This window comes from Vigna unguiculata, chromosome 9 (genome assembly GCF_037176805.1).
Source record: "Vigna unguiculata cultivar grain cowpea cultivar isolate G323 ecotype 2 chromosome 9, ASM3717680v1, whole genome shotgun sequence".
Taxonomy (NCBI): Eukaryota; Viridiplantae; Streptophyta; class Magnoliopsida; order Fabales; family Fabaceae; genus Vigna; species Vigna unguiculata.
This window is the reverse complement of record NC_140800.1, coordinates 11,458,982-11,474,600: the sequence shown is the minus strand read 5'-3', so window position 1 is coordinate 11,474,600 and position 15,619 is coordinate 11,458,982. Positions and strand designations below refer to the sequence as shown.

General features: G+C 31.4%; 1 protein-coding gene and 1 non-coding gene across 2 annotated transcripts; both read left to right on the top strand.

Moving 5' to 3' along the window:
• Positions 1 to 6,055: 6,055 nt before the first annotated feature.
• LOC114196156 (iron-sulfur cluster assembly protein 1-like) lies at positions 6,056 to 7,862 on the top strand. The gene is made up of 3 exons (XM_028086707.2): positions 6,056 to 6,450; positions 6,697 to 6,751; positions 7,397 to 7,862. Exons 1-3 carry the CDS (start codon positions 6,147 to 6,149, stop codon positions 7,554 to 7,556), a joined length of 519 nt encoding a protein of 172 aa, XP_027942508.1. The 5' UTR covers positions 6,056 to 6,146; the 3' UTR covers positions 7,557 to 7,862.
• A 7,402-nt stretch (positions 7,863 to 15,264) lies between these two features.
• TRNAT-UGU (transfer RNA threonine (anticodon UGU)) lies at positions 15,265 to 15,336 on the top strand. The gene has a single exon. It is a non-coding gene; the product is annotated as a tRNA-Thr (tRNA).
• Positions 15,337 to 15,619: the final 283 nt, after the last annotated feature.

Here is a 15,619-nt window from a genome sequence, read left to right as displayed (position 1 = left end):
CTATAACGTCCTTTTAGGTAGGCCTTCCCTAAACACACTAGGCGTGATAGTTTCCACACCCCCACTTCGCTATGAAGTTTTCATTCGCATTCGACGACATCATCACCATCCACGGTGACCAATGACTTATACACAAATGTTATATTGCAAACTTACGGTCAAAAGAGTCAGTCCTCACCATCAACAATATCAAACGATAACCCGGAGCCGACCTCACCTTAGCCGGTGAAGATCTTAATCCAAGGATAGGGTGTAACTTGCGTATCGAATCAGTAGAGGAAACCAAGACATTGGAGCTATCGCCAGAAAAAAATCTTAAACTTGGCACAGGCCTGAGCAACAACGACTAATACTGGATTGAAACAACGTTAAAAAGTAACGCAGATTTGTTCGCCTAGTCTACGACAGACCTGCCTGGCGTTGACCCCCAAATAGTCATCCACAAATTATCAATTTTTCAAGGAGACAAGATATGTCTCTCAAAAAACGAGAAAATTAAGAGAAGAAAAAAGACTGACAACTAAGGTAGAAGCAACAAAACTCCTAGAGGTCGGATTCATCGCTGAGGCCCATTACATAACTTAGTTGGCCAACGTTTTCCTAGTAAAGAAATCTAGTGGCAAGTGGCGAATGTGGGTTGATTACACTGAGCTCAATAAAGCTTTCCTGAAGGACGTATACCCTTTACCCAACATTGATAGACTAGTGGATGGAGCAACCGGAAACCAGATACTAAGCCTCCTTGACGCCTACTCTGGATATAACCAAATACTCATGGCTCCATCTGACATGATTAAAATTGCGACACGCAAAGGATTTAGTTGAAGTATTTGTGGCGCTACAAAAGCACAATCTCAGACTTAACCTAAGAAGTGCGTATTTGGTGTTGATAGTGAAAAATTCTTGGGCTTCATGCTAAAACAACATGGAATCAAAGCGAACCTTGAGAAATGTAAGGTCATAATAGAAATGCGCAACCCAACAAATGTAAAAGAGGTACAACGTTTGATAGGCCCCCTTGCAGCCATATCAAGATTCCTACCCAAGTTGGCGGACAAAACGCGACCCACCATTCATCTCCTTAAAAAATATGTGAAGTTCTCACTTCTCCAGGATACATTGAGTGTCAACCTCTCTTGATATCCTTCTCAATCTCCTCCAAAGATCGAATCTAAACTGTAGTGAATAATCAACAAAACACTCACAACAGGATTGTACAATTTAGCTCACAGGTTATAACTTCACTCATTGAAGAATATACAATATGTAAGCTCTCGACCCAATTTACTAATCACAAATGATATAACAATTTTTTAGCTCTTTTATCTTTCTCGTTAGCTTCATAGTTCTTCTCATAAGGCTATGTATAATTGTTGTATTTGATAGCCATTAAGAATTTGAATTGTAACTCTTCATCACCATCTTATTGATATGAAATAACTTGATTAATTATTTAATTTGATTTTCCAGCTTGAATGTTCAAGGTCATTCTTCAAAACATCAATTCTGAATTTGTTGATGCTCTTCAAGATTTCTTCTTTCCTTTTATAAATGAGCTCATACTTGATTTGAATTTTGCTCTTTCATTAACATTCACAATTTTCCTATTAAGAAAACTTTGTGCAATATGTCTTTGTATTTGAATTGTTAGAGCAATAATATTTCACATTCAATCAAACATTTCGTTCATCAATCATTTCCTAATATTCATTTTATTTGAATGTTTGATTCAAAAACTTTCTTCTTTCAAAATTTAATTATCGAAAGATGATTTTCTTGAGCGTTATAGCTCATATAATTAATTCTTTATTTCGAATACTTAGATCAATTCTCTTGATCAATCAAAGATTAAAGCATTCATAATAACAAAGCGCATTATAGTTTGTTCTGCTATTTAGATCATCTAACGCTTTTAGTCATCTAATACCTTGTTTCACTTAGGTCATTTAACCCTTTGTGTCACTCAAAGGCAGATGGGTTGTTTAATGACTTTGATCATCTAATGCTCAAACTTGGTGATTATGATTTTTGTATACTCGTCTAACACCTTGACTTGTCTATTACTTTGACTCGTCTACTACTAAGACTTGACCTTTGCATTTTCCAGGCTTCTTGCTTTCGCTAACATATATGATATATGAGTATTAATCAATAAGCATACACAAGCAACAAAATTGATCATGTATTTTGATCTTCAGACCATATGGATTAATTTCTCAACCTTATTATATCTGTTAGACGTTCTCTCTTGATCGTCTAACATAGTTTCACTTCTAACTAGAGACTTATTCATCTGGTAAAGTGATTGTTTTGTTATCATGAAACTAACGGGGCTTGTTTAGTTTAAAATACTTAGATAAGTCAAAAGTAGCTTATGAAAAAAATACTTGATCAGGGTTAGTCAGAAGTAGTTGGGAGTTGAAAGAACACTCAAGCTTAGCCAAGAATAGCTTGTTGAAAGAATACTTTATTGAATCAAAAGTTACTTATTGAAAAGAACGGAAAACTTGAATAGGGTCAATCATAAGTATGAGAGCCAAAAGAATACTTGATTGTACTTCGCAATGTTAGCTTGTGAGTGGAACTTGAATGGTTGGTCAAAAATTAGACGTAGTTTGTTTGATTAGACGATGCAGTATAAAAATATTGTGTATCTTTTTATTCCTTAACTTTTATATTGCATGCTATAATTGTTTATTCAACTAAGGAAGGAAGAAAGTTAAAACCAATCCTGTGAAAATATTTTATACATCGTCTCATATTTATTTACACCATATTTGACAATGTATACTCATAGATATAATAAAAAAATCGCAAAATTTTAAAAGAACAATTAAACCCTCTCTTCTTGTATTATTTCTTGCTTTCACAAGGGAAGATTGTTAAATCATGTTGACATGCGTAGCCTAAATAGTGTGTTACTTGAAGATTTGATGAAGCTTTGATGAAGGAACTTGAAGCCATTGCCTTGGAACCATGCTTACATTGATGAAGACATGGATATTTGATGTTACTCGAGTTGATCAAGCCTTATTTGCATGCCCTCTATCCAGTTCAATCATGGGGAAAACAAGTTTGAAGTTTGTAATTCATTTTGTAGACCATTTAGCATAAATTAGATGTATAAGGTCTTTTTTGTGTCTTTTAATCTGTTGAAATATTTTTCAGTAGGTTAAATGGTGTATTTTAATCTATTGAATGAATTTTTAACAAATTAAAAGGTTAGCTGCAATGGTCTTAAACTGTGACTTATTCAATCAGTTGATTTATATTTTAATTGACTAATTTCACTTAAGTTAAGTGAAATCAACCGATTGATTTGAAAATTAACAACATGTTGAATTTCGTAACAGTTTGACTATAAGAGTTGTATTTTTTGAAAGAGAGGTAGCAATACCATTTTTTAGCGCGAAATCATTCTGGAAACCTGGGAATTCTCTCTTTTTTGTAACCATACAGATTGCAGCTGGTGAAGATTGATCTTGGATAAATTCTTGGAGCCTTTTGCTTGGTATTTGAAGATTGGAGAAGGTGGTTATGGTAGGCAAGATTGTGCTACTACTGAGGTTTGATCTTTATCAAGCTTTGTGTGTATGCCTGGTGGTTTTATAGGTTTGCAAGAGGTGTCTTGATGTGCTGGTGTGATTCTTGTGTGATTTAAGAATCTTTTGTGTGTGTTTTTGCATATTTTTAAAATGTAAGGGTGTAAACTTTGTAAATCTTTTGAAATAGTGCAAAGTCAGGCTCATGTTGCCTTGACCAACTAGATGTAGCCCAGGTTTGAGTGAACTAGTATCAAAATTTTGTGCATTACTCTTTTCTCTAACCATTCTCTCTTGTATTATCATTTAAAGTTTAAAGAATTGTGATCTAAACCATCTTTTTGACATTCTTGAGTGTTTTGGCATCATCTGTAGCATTGATCATGTTTGTATAACTCATTGAAACATGTCTTGACTGATCTTTTTAAATTGATCTTGCTTTAAATCAAGAATCTACATTTCTTCATTTTTTCATGTATTTTAGTCGACTGTTTTTGTTGTTTAATCGATTGATTATATCAGTACTACATCTGTTTAGTAAAATCAATCAACTAACTATGTTTTTGATCGGTTAAAAGTGTCCAGTCCAGAAGTGTTTGCATCCTTACTTGTTGGTTGGGTTGATTCAATTAAAGATAGTTTTTATCCTTTAAAGGTTACCTAAATTTTTAACTAGCCAATTCAAACCCCCTCCCCCTTCTTGGCATTTCAACCATTTCAAAACTTACAAATCAAAATTCAACAAACACTATCTTTGGTTTGGGTTATGTGCTTAACAACAAAGTATAAAACATAATTTTATAAGCATCAAGTCTCGACAAACTCAAGCACTTCATCTAGCCAAACATGTACAAACATTTTGCTTATATGCTTCACTTGATAAGCTTTTACTTAAACAAACATAAGTGGTTTACTTTGCTTGATAAACTTTTCCTTGGATATATGATAAGTTTACTTTGTTTGATAAACAATAAGACTGAAACATTTCATGGTACATGTTGATCTCTTTGTTTCTTATAAAACAATATTGCATTAACGTCTCCACAACAAAAATCTCTTGAAAAATGCGCCTAAAGAATCACCTTTCAATAATTTTTCTAAAATAATGGAATTTTAGCTATTTCAAATATAGTTAGACGTATCATACTTTACATTTTACTTAAGTTTGGAAAGAAGATACCTAGCTAGGCTTGATAAGTTGTGTGTGTGTTATAAAGTTGAATAATAAAGTTACATGCATTTAAAGTTGTTTCAAGAGCAATTAATTTATATACGAGCATGAATATGGACAAACACAAGAAAAAGAAGGAGGACCTCATAATACCTCACAATAACCATAAACCCTAAATCCTAAACTTTGATATTGTGTATTTTGGAAACACTTTACAACTTTCGAAATTAGAATTTAAAATACTCCACTACTACTCGATTTTGTACCAAAATCTCAATTAGGTCATCAGATTTCTAATAGTCTCAATTAGGTCCATATTTTTGTAAATGAGTAACAATTAGGTCATTTCCTTTAGTATGGTACTAACAACGTTAAGTATGTGACACGTGTCAACTTCTCCTTTTTTTTACTTTTTAAATTTTTTTTAAAATATTTATACCACGTGTCACGTCAGTAGTGTGCCATGTGTTAAGTCAGTATGGTGACATGTATCAAGTCATTGTTTGAATCTTAATTTGGTCACATATTTTTTATTTTAATTTGATTCTAGTCCCATTTTTTTAATTTTTCAATCTCATCCTTCCAAATTAAGACTAAATTTAAATTTCACACACACACACACACACACACATACACACACACACACACATATATATATATATATATATATATATATATATATGTTATAATGATACTTTTATTAAAATTGAGATTAAATTTAACTTTCATATATATATATACAATGATACTTTTATTAAAATTGATATATTTATTAAATATTTTAACAATATTAAGTTAATTTAAATTTAAATTAATAACTTTCTTCATATTTTATTTTAAAAATTTAAATGATATTTTGACTTATTTTTTTTACCCATTTTTAACTAACCACTTTAATCGTTCTTAGATCTCATATCACTAAAAAAAATCAAAATAGATAACTGAATGATGATTAAAGTAGTAGATTAAAAGTGGGTGAAGAAAAAAAGATTAAAATATTATTATCTAATTTTAAATATATTTATTTTAACTTATTATAAAATTTTTAAAATTTGATATTTGAATTATAAAATTATTATTTTTAAATCAACTCTGACGTTTGTACAAAAATCTGACGTTTGTATAAAAATTTATGATATACAATGTTGAGAAAAAAGAGCAAATACCTTTAAAAAAGAACAAAAAAACAAATCAGGCATAGAAATTGTGGCGCAAAAAGTAAAAGTCGTCCAAAGGGTAGGAAATCCGTTTCTATTGAGCGGCAACTAAGGCCCAATGGAACGATCAAAACCAACATTGTTGTAAGAAATATTGAAGAATCTCCACTCGCCACGTATCCGATCAAAACCGCCTCAAAGGGAATCCTATTTATTGTCTTCCTCATCTGTGTCTCTCTCAAAACCACTCGTCCACACCCAAAGAATAAATAGAAAATGCTGAGAATCGCCGCGAGCGCAAAGAGACTTCTTCGAACGCCGTCGTTGGAGGCGCCACCGTTGGGGATTAGGGTTCTGCCGCGCCTCTATCACGAGAGGGTGGTGGACCACTACGACAACCCCCGCAATGTCGGATCCTTCGACAAGAACGACCCCACTGTGGGAACTGGTCTTGTTGGGGCACCCGCGTGTGGCGACGTAATGAAACTCCAAATTAAGGTTGACGAGAAAACTGGAAAGATCATCGATGCTCGCTTCAAAACCTTCGGATGTGGATCCGCCATTGCTTCTTCGTCTGTCGGTAATATGATATTTATTTAATTGATTAGTTTATTATCGTGTTAGTTTCAAGCTTATCTTTTTTTTTTTTTTATGTTAGGGTTTATGCAATTTTTGGTGTTTGAATTTTTGATTCTTTATTTCTTTTTTCCTGGAAATTTGTCTTTATGGTGTTGAATGAAATTTCGTTGTTACTTTGTCCATGGGTACCTCCTGCCTCCGATGACTGAGGGTGTTTCTGATTTGTAGCTTTGTTATCCTTTTGCAGCTACTGAATGGGTGAAGGGAAAGCAAATGGAGGAAGTTTTGTCGATTAAAAACACGTGAGTTGGAGCTCTTGGAAACGTTTGCTACACTTGGTTATTATTTGTTCTGGACATGGCTTGTATTTTATGTGATTTGTTATATTAATTACATTCTTTGGATTCAAGGGTGAGTGCTTACTACTAGGTGCTAGACAATGTTGGCTCTTTCAGAAAAGTAACGTAATTGTATCTTAGCCGTTAGAATGGTGAGAGTTGACAGTTATAGCAAGTTTAGTGCATGGAATTGAAGAAGTAACAGGTGAACTATGTGGAAGAATTTACTTTAGATGGTATTTTTGGAGAAAACACAGCCTAGTTCAACACGAAATTTACACATTTGTTTTATTGGTCTTGATGATTAATATTTGATGTTTTATTATTTTGCTGTCATATATATATATATATATATATATATATATATATTTGTGTGTGTGTGTCCTCTTTAGATTACTGTGAGCTTATGAATCTAAGGACTGCCAATATTATTTTCATCTTTCCTATGTTGTTTAGTTACACCTTTTGGTTTATTGATTAATGCACCGTCTCTAGGACTTCTAGTCCTGCTAGATGATATTATTCTTGCTTCGTTTATGCTTTTTAATGCTTAATTGCTCCCTTCTCCGTTTATTAATTGTTGAGGAACACATTGCTAATTTTATGCAGTGAAATTGCAAAGCATCTTTCACTTCCACCCGTCAAGCTTCACTGCAGCATGCTTGCAGAGGATGCTATAAAAGCAGCTGTTAAAGATTATGAAGCTAAACGTGCCTCAATAACTACTGAGGGGCAGGGAACAACTGCAGAGAAAACTGCCACTGCTTGACACTCTTGCATTTGTGAATTGTATGACGGTGAAAACAGCCATTGCTATGGCTTTTTGGTGACAGAGTGAATGGACATTGTATGAACATCTTGAGGTCAGATATGTTTGGTTGGAGCTAGTTGTAGGATTTGAATTGTCTTAATTTGAAGTAAATACTTGTCTCCCAGGCTGTAGTTTGTCATTTGTCATCTGTTTAGAGAAGCTTTTTTACTTAAAAATATGTATATGTAATAAAATAAAGCTATGATATTGTGTTGAACCCACGTAAATATTTTGTTACTGAAGCTAACACACCATTTTACCCTATTTCGTTTTGGATATGTTTGTCTGTCATTCGGCTTTATACCCGACAATGAGTATAGGAATATCACTGTATAATGTGTAATGCATCCTTCAATCGAAGGATATAACCCTTGGAGCTGGGAGAAACAAAGAGCTTATTGTTATAAAAGAAGCGTTGAGCAGAGTATTTGCAAAAGATAATGGCCGGTTAGTTGCAGATTTGCAACCTCTATTGTCGTTGCCACAATTCACGAATCTATGCAATATTTTTCTCTGCAAATCTTGGTCCCACAATTACTGTTGCTTTGAACGTTGCTGATCTTTTCTTCTGCAAGCCACAGTGGTGAACGTTGGGTTTGTTGCAAAAATTTTATTTGATTCATCATAAATCTCTCCTACACCTGTTTATAGGTGCATGCTTCCTCCGATAAAAGACACTAAACACATCTCTTTTCTCTTTCTCATCTTCTCTCTATTTTTTCTTCTTTTCTCCTAGATCGGTTATAAATTGTTTTAGATTTTCTTGTTAGTTTTTGTTGTATCCTGTTGTGTTGTATTCTGAAAAACACACAGTGGATAAGTCTTAAAAGCTAAGAAAAACACAAACAAACTGGGTTTAGACGTGTATACTCACTACCCCACTACCCTTAAAGGATATATCCGCTCTTTCATGATACAATAAGAATTTTCTTTCAATATCTCCAAGGATGAGAAGGAGAGAAGAGATGTGTGTTGGGTGTGTTTTAAGGAAAGGAAGCATTAGACATTTATTTATAGGTGTAAGACGGGTTTATGATGGAGTCAATTATCCCCCGACTTAGGAGGAAAACTTTTGCAACAAAACAAACCCACCGTTCACCACTGGCTTGTGAAAGAAAGATATGCAACGTCCAAAGCAGCAACTGTGGTAGGGACCAAGATCTGTGGAGAAAAATCTTGCATAGCTTCCGTGAATCGACGAGAATAGAGGTTGCAAATCTGCAACTAACCGCCTATTATCTTTTGGAATAACACTTTACTCAACGCTTAATTTATAACATCCGAGTGTTGGGTGCTTACATAGAACAGGATTAAGAAAACGTTCGTATCATGAACCTTCATAAATATTTTTATGGCTTCTCACTTGATCACAAATGAGCTACAGGCACGGATTGAAAAAGGAGTTCTGTAGGAGTGTCCTTGAATCAATATGCAGCAGTTGATTAAAACTATGAATTTTGTATCTGTGATAGAGGATAAGAGTATAAACCTTTGATAATCTGGATTGTTCACGGTTGTTTATCAAATATCATTGGTTGCGTATTTTAACAGTGTGCTTTTAGCTTTAGGTCTTGTAATCTTTATCTTTAATAGAATGAAGCCTTTTTTTTTCTTAATTTATTTTAGTTGTTTGTCAAACCACATTAGGTGGTTATTTAGTTTGCCTCTCGTGTTCCCATTGTGTAATTGTTTAGATTTTTCTGGCAAGCCTGTCCGTGGGTTTTGTGATCACCTTGTTGACAGAAGTTATTATGCCTTTCGTGCAAATCAGCAGAATAATTGGTTACGACTTGTTTCTCCATAAACATTTTTAAAAGAAGAAAATAAGCGATATTATTTTTTTACAAAATTAAAATTAGTTTATGCATTAATTAAAAATAAAATTTTAGAGAAAATATGATAGTTTTTACAAATTTAATTATGTATATTTTGGGATTTTACTGATGTGGGTTGTTTTGATCTTCTTTCTATATCTTTAGTAAACAGTATTACTATAAAATAAATTGATTAAATTTTTTTAAATGGATTTAAAATTTTGAATAAGAATATTTTTAGCTAATTTAACTTTACTAATAAAATTTAAAAAAAAAAAACTAAGAAAGATAAAGAAATAAGTCCAAAGTAAACAAATAACGTTAATGAAAATATATTTAAAAAAGCTAACAAAAAAGGGAAAATTGAAAAAAATCTTATGTCTACATCTCTTCTATTACAAAAATTTTAGAGACAATATCTATGATTTTAGAATTCCTAACAGAAGTTAAAGAACATGTCAAGACCACCATTACTTAGAACAACAACTTCATCTATCACTTCATTATCAACATATTTCGTTTCAGGAATAAGAAAATATTCCCAGAGCATTCAATATTATCCACAAACATAGGATGATTTTCCTACAACGGTATTTTAAAGAGTTAGTTTTTATCACATATTATTAGCGTTAAGTTTACAGTCATCTAAGTTCTTGCCTAAATCTGCATTTAGAAGAAATAAATTTTTAAATCAAGTTTTGAACGATTTTCTTATTAATTCTGTATTGTGGAGCATAAAATACAGATTACTCTAACAAAATGATAATCATTTAGACTTTGCCCTTTACATTCGGTATCTCCCTCACTATTCATATTTCATAATAAAATATATTATCTTTTTCTAGTAAATATAAGATTTATTATACGATTTTTTATATTCCATAATATATTCTATAATATTATATAATTATATAATCTTAATATTTTATAATTATATATAATTATATGATGTTAATATTTTATAAGTTTACACTTTACATTTTATTTAAATATTTGTATATTATATAAAAATTAAATTTGATTAAAATTTGAAAAGGGACAAAATTACTCAAATTTATAAAAGTATGAAACTCGATTGAGATAAAAATTATATAAAAACGAAATTAAGACTAAGACAAAGTGACATGTAGTAAACCACATCATGAGAATGTTAGCTTTATGCATTACAATTTTTTTTTTATAAAAGGAATTTAAAAAATATTTAAAATTAAAAGAAATCAAAAGGAGAATTAGACATAAGAGCTTAGGGTAAACTGATATAAAATATTTAGTTTTTTATTTATTAATGTTAAGCTAATCTAAATTACTTATCTCATTCATGTATCTACTGAATACAACACTTTTTATATTCTCATAATTACTTAGAAGAAATAGAAATATATTTCATATTATTCAGATGTTTTTTTTTATTTAGCATATCACAAGTTATTATTAAAACATTTTATTGATTTGTGTGTATGAAATGCATTTTCAAGATTTTGTGTTTAATTTTTTCAATTATTAGTTATCATATTTTTATTGTTTTTACTTCTTATTGGTTGTTAATTTTTATTTATTTAATTTAATGTATATATAGAAATAATGACCAAAAACTAATTTAATCATTTGATATACTTTAATTTACAAATCCACTCTTTAAGATTTTATCTTTTAAGCTATTTTTCTGTAGGCAAAGGAGAAATTTTAATTAACAATCTAGAATCCACAATTGGTAATCTAGGATGACTTCCTTATAATTACAAAAATAAAAATAAAAAATACATTAATCCAATTGTAAACTAATAAAATTTAAGTTTTACAGAACGAATCATACAACTTGTGTCCCTTTAGTATGATAATATTCAAACTAAGAAAAAAAAGCATGAACCAACAACCCAAATATTGAAGAAGCCAACGTCTCCTGCAATTCAAAGGCCTCACTTTTTCACATGTTTATTGAGTATTTATTTCTATCGGCCGACTTCACTTCACTTGTGTAATCATCATAACAACTTAGTAGTATCTAGAGCCACACCTTTCAATCCAAAATTTATTACCCATCCACACCAATGTCTACGGCTGAATTATAGATCAACTTGAAATTTTCTTGTGTTGTATTTCATTTGATTATGCAATTGCTTGGTCTCTAATAAACTTGATTGGCAAACCAACTTATCATCACCATATACTATATTCATAATGATGCATCTCAATAAAGATATTGACCATGGTCAATATGTTTCCTTTTCACATATCATCTCACCTATTAAATTATTCGTACAAAAATATTATATTTATCCCGAGTCCGTACACACTTTTTTTCAAACAGAAAATATCTTAGTAAAATATATAATTGTCTTTACAATATATCTCATTTAAATTTCCCTTCTTCCTATTCTCTTGTTAGGATTTATTCAAATAAAAAAGTTAATGAGATAATTGAGAAAAGAAAACTTTAATTTGAATATTTTAAACAAATAAGCCTTTATAGTTTAAGGTTAGAGTGTACTCTTGTAAAAATTCACCAATGTAATTACAAGGAAAGGATTTCTTTGTACAATTTTGTGAAACCCTGTAACATAAAACTTTTATGTAAAGATCCCGTTAGATACCTTTTTATGGACCACCAATGTCATGGTTATGAACCCTATGTAATTTAGTAGCATGAGTATTCAAGAAATAAAAGGCCAGAATAGATATGCTAAATAACTAGTGCACATGTGAAAATATGTGACGCACATGAAAGGAGTTTTTGTACAATTTTATGAAACCCTGCAAATAAAACTTGAGTAAAGACCAAGTCATAGTAGTTATTATGGATCACCAAAAGTTATACAATTAAATGGTTATGAACTCTAAGTAATTCAGTAATGTGAGTGTTGAAGAAATAAAAACTATAACAAAATTGATGCACATGTGAAAATAAATGCGGAGCAGGGAAAGAGTTTTTGTACAATTTGATGAAATGTTAAAACTTTTGTGCAAAGACCCATAAATATGTATATATTATGAACCACCCTTGTCATTAAAATTGAATGGTTATGAACCTTAAGTAATTCAGTAGCATTCGTGTTCAAGAAATAAAAGGCCAAAATAGATATGCTAAATAAAAGGCATCAACACTAACCGAGGGAAAATTATCCTTGAGAACCTAAAGTAGACCTTTCTCCCTTTGTGGAGAATACAACATTGACGAATATTTATATTGGGAGATGAAGGTCGAATAAATCTTTTAATGCCTCAAAATCGATTAAGAGAAATAGGTGTCCATGGCTACTCGAAGATTTTAGGGGTATGCAATGTATTGGTGGACTTCCTTGACCAAGGACCTAAGAAATCGTAATAATTGGAATGATCTTATGGTCGTCCTTAGGAAAAAAATATGCCCTCCTATTATGATAGGGAGTTGATGGATAGACTCCACCGACTCCAACAAAGGTTCATGAGTAGAATAATATATAAACATAAAAAATTACTTTTATTGAGGGTTGGAATTAGAGAAGAACTAAGGATTAACATAGTTAGGTTCCATAGTGGTTTGAATTAAAAAAATCAGGTATAGAGTTGAATTATTAGATGATAATGATCTAAATAAATTGGTTCAACTATGCGTGAGGGTAGAACAATAACTCAAAAGAACGTACGAGAAGTTTGTACCTTTCACGGGTTAACTAGTTTTTATAGAAGATTTTTGAAGTACCTCTCTACCATTGTTTCTCCTCCTCAAATTATGAATGAATTTCCATTTATGTGGGGTGAAAAATAAGAAAAATCATTTCAAAAAGTTAACCCATGCACCCATTCTAGTTTGACCTGATTTTACCAAAACTTTCGAGCTAGAGTGTAACGCCTCTAGCATTGGCATAAGTGAAATATTATTTCTAAGAATTCATCTTATTGCTTATATCAATGAAAACTTTATGGCCCACCTTGAACCATCCTACCTATGACAAAGAGCTTTATGCTCACATTCATGCCCGCACAACTTGGGAGCATTACTTTGTGATTAAGGAATTCACCATACACACTGCTTATGAGTCACTTAAGTATCTTTGATGATAAGGAAAATTAAATAAAAGGCATGCTAAGTGGGTGTAATTCTTAGAACAATTTCCTTATGTTATCAACAAAAGAAATGGAAGAGTCATGTAGTTGTTGATGCCTTATCAAGACGACACACATTACTTATCTCTCTAGGCTATTAGATCTTAGGGTTTGATAATAGATCCAAGTTGTATGACCACGACAATAGCTTTTCATCCACATATAAATCATGTCTCAAGAAGCATTTTGATGGACTTTACATTTCTTAAGGGTGTCTGTATAAAAAAGGAAAACTTTGTATACCTCAAGGATTCATTAGAAAACTTTTTGTCTAAGAAAGTCATGAGGAATGTCTCACAGGCCCTTTTAGAGTTAATAAAACTATAACTCTTTTGAGAAGTCAAATTTATTAGCCACACATGAGAGTAGATGTTCAAAGGGTTTTGACTACGTGTATAGCTTGTCTTCAAGCTAAATCTAAAGTAATGTCTCATGGACGCTACACACCTTTCCCCATAGGTAGTACCCAATGGGTTGGTATTAGTATAGTTTGTACGCTTGGTCTTCTAAAGACCAAAAAGGGATATGATTCTATTTTTGTGGTAGTTGATTGCTTTAGTATAATGGCTCAATTTATACTTTGCCACAAAAAGTAGATCATTCTGGCTACATCGCAAGACTATTCTTTAAAGAAGTTGTAAGATTGTGCCTGATAAAGATGCTAAGTTCGTAAGTCATGTTTGGAAAAATTTAGGAAAAGCTAGGAACTAAAATTTTATTTTATAACACATGTTTCCCTTAAATTAATGCTCAAATTGAGAAGTAAATAGATCTTAATCCACTTTTTTAGGGTCATTTTAAAGGGAAATAAGAAATTTTGGGATGAACATCTTCCTTAGATAGAGTTTGCATATAACTGAGTAGTCCACAAGACTACTAATCTTTTTCACTTTGAGGTTGTCTATGGTTTTAACCCTCTAACACCTCTTGATATAATGTCACTTCTTGATGAAACTTCTTTCTTACATAAGGAAATAATGTCTAAAGCGGAGTTTGTTAAAATGTTCCATGAGAAGGTTAAAGACCAAATTAAAAATGAAACTAAAAAGTTATATGGAACTCAACAACAAAGGGAGAAAGAAATTAACCTCTAAATATGGAAGAAGTCAACATTTGTACATAATTAAGAGGTGTGACTTTCACATGTATATTGAGCATTTCCTGCAAATCATCACAACTCGTTGCATATACAATCACAAATCTCAATCTAAAATCTATTACCCATCCACAACCATGCCCAATAATGAATTCTTCATTCAACTTCAAATTTCTTATTGTATTTATTTCCATTGATGCAATTACTCTCTCTCATATAAACTCAATTAGCTCAAACCAACCTATCATCACTATATACTATATTCATAATAATGCATGTCGAGTATGGTCAACCCATTACCCTTTCAAAAACCACCTTATTGATCGAATTCATTAATATAAAAATATTATATCTATCATATACCCTTTTTTCAAAAAAAATATGATGTCTCTATAATATATCATTTATCTGACCTAATTTATTACAATGTATCTCATTTAAATCTCTCTTCTTCATATCATTAGACAAGACTCCTCAAATCCCAAAAAGTTAATGAGATAATTCAGGAACATAAAATTTAATTTGAATAGTTTAATCAAGCAAGCCTTATAGGTTAGTAATAGAGCTATAAATTTCTCTTCTCCATATCATCGTACAAGACCTCCTCCAATCCAAAGAATTAATGAGATACTTGACGAACATAAAATTTAATTTGAATAAATTAATCAAGCAAGCCTTTATAGCTCAGTGGTAGAGCGTCAGTCTTGTAAACTGAAGGTCTGTAGTTCGATCCTGCATGAAGGCATTTTTAAAATAAATTACATAATTTTATATGAGTATTTAAATTAAGTTATGACCCAACTATTTGACCTTATCAAACTATGAATGAGGTCTTATTCCTTTTCATATCATTTTGTTGATATATAATTCATTTTCTCGTTATTTAAGTGAGGTCTTATTTTTTTCACATTATTTTGTTGATATATAACTTTTTTGTATTGTCTCAATTCATGTTACTGTTGGAATAATTTATCCGAGATGGAAAATACTTAGAGAATGAAAATTATTGGAAATATGTTTTATTGTAA

Bases quoted from the DNA above. Each gene is read 5' to 3' on its own strand.
- LOC114196156 (XM_028086707.2), top strand. From the start codon at position 6,147: ATGCTGAGAATCGCCGCGAGCGCAAAGAGACTTCTTCGAACGCCGTCG. The intron at 6,451-6,696 runs GTAATATGATAT...ATCCTTTTGCAG, and splicing joins CATTGCTTCTTCGTCTGTCG to CTACTGAATGGGTGAAGGGA. The intron at 6,752-7,396 runs GTGAGTTGGAGC...AATTTTATGCAG, and splicing joins GTTTTGTCGATTAAAAACAC to TGAAATTGCAAAGCATCTTT.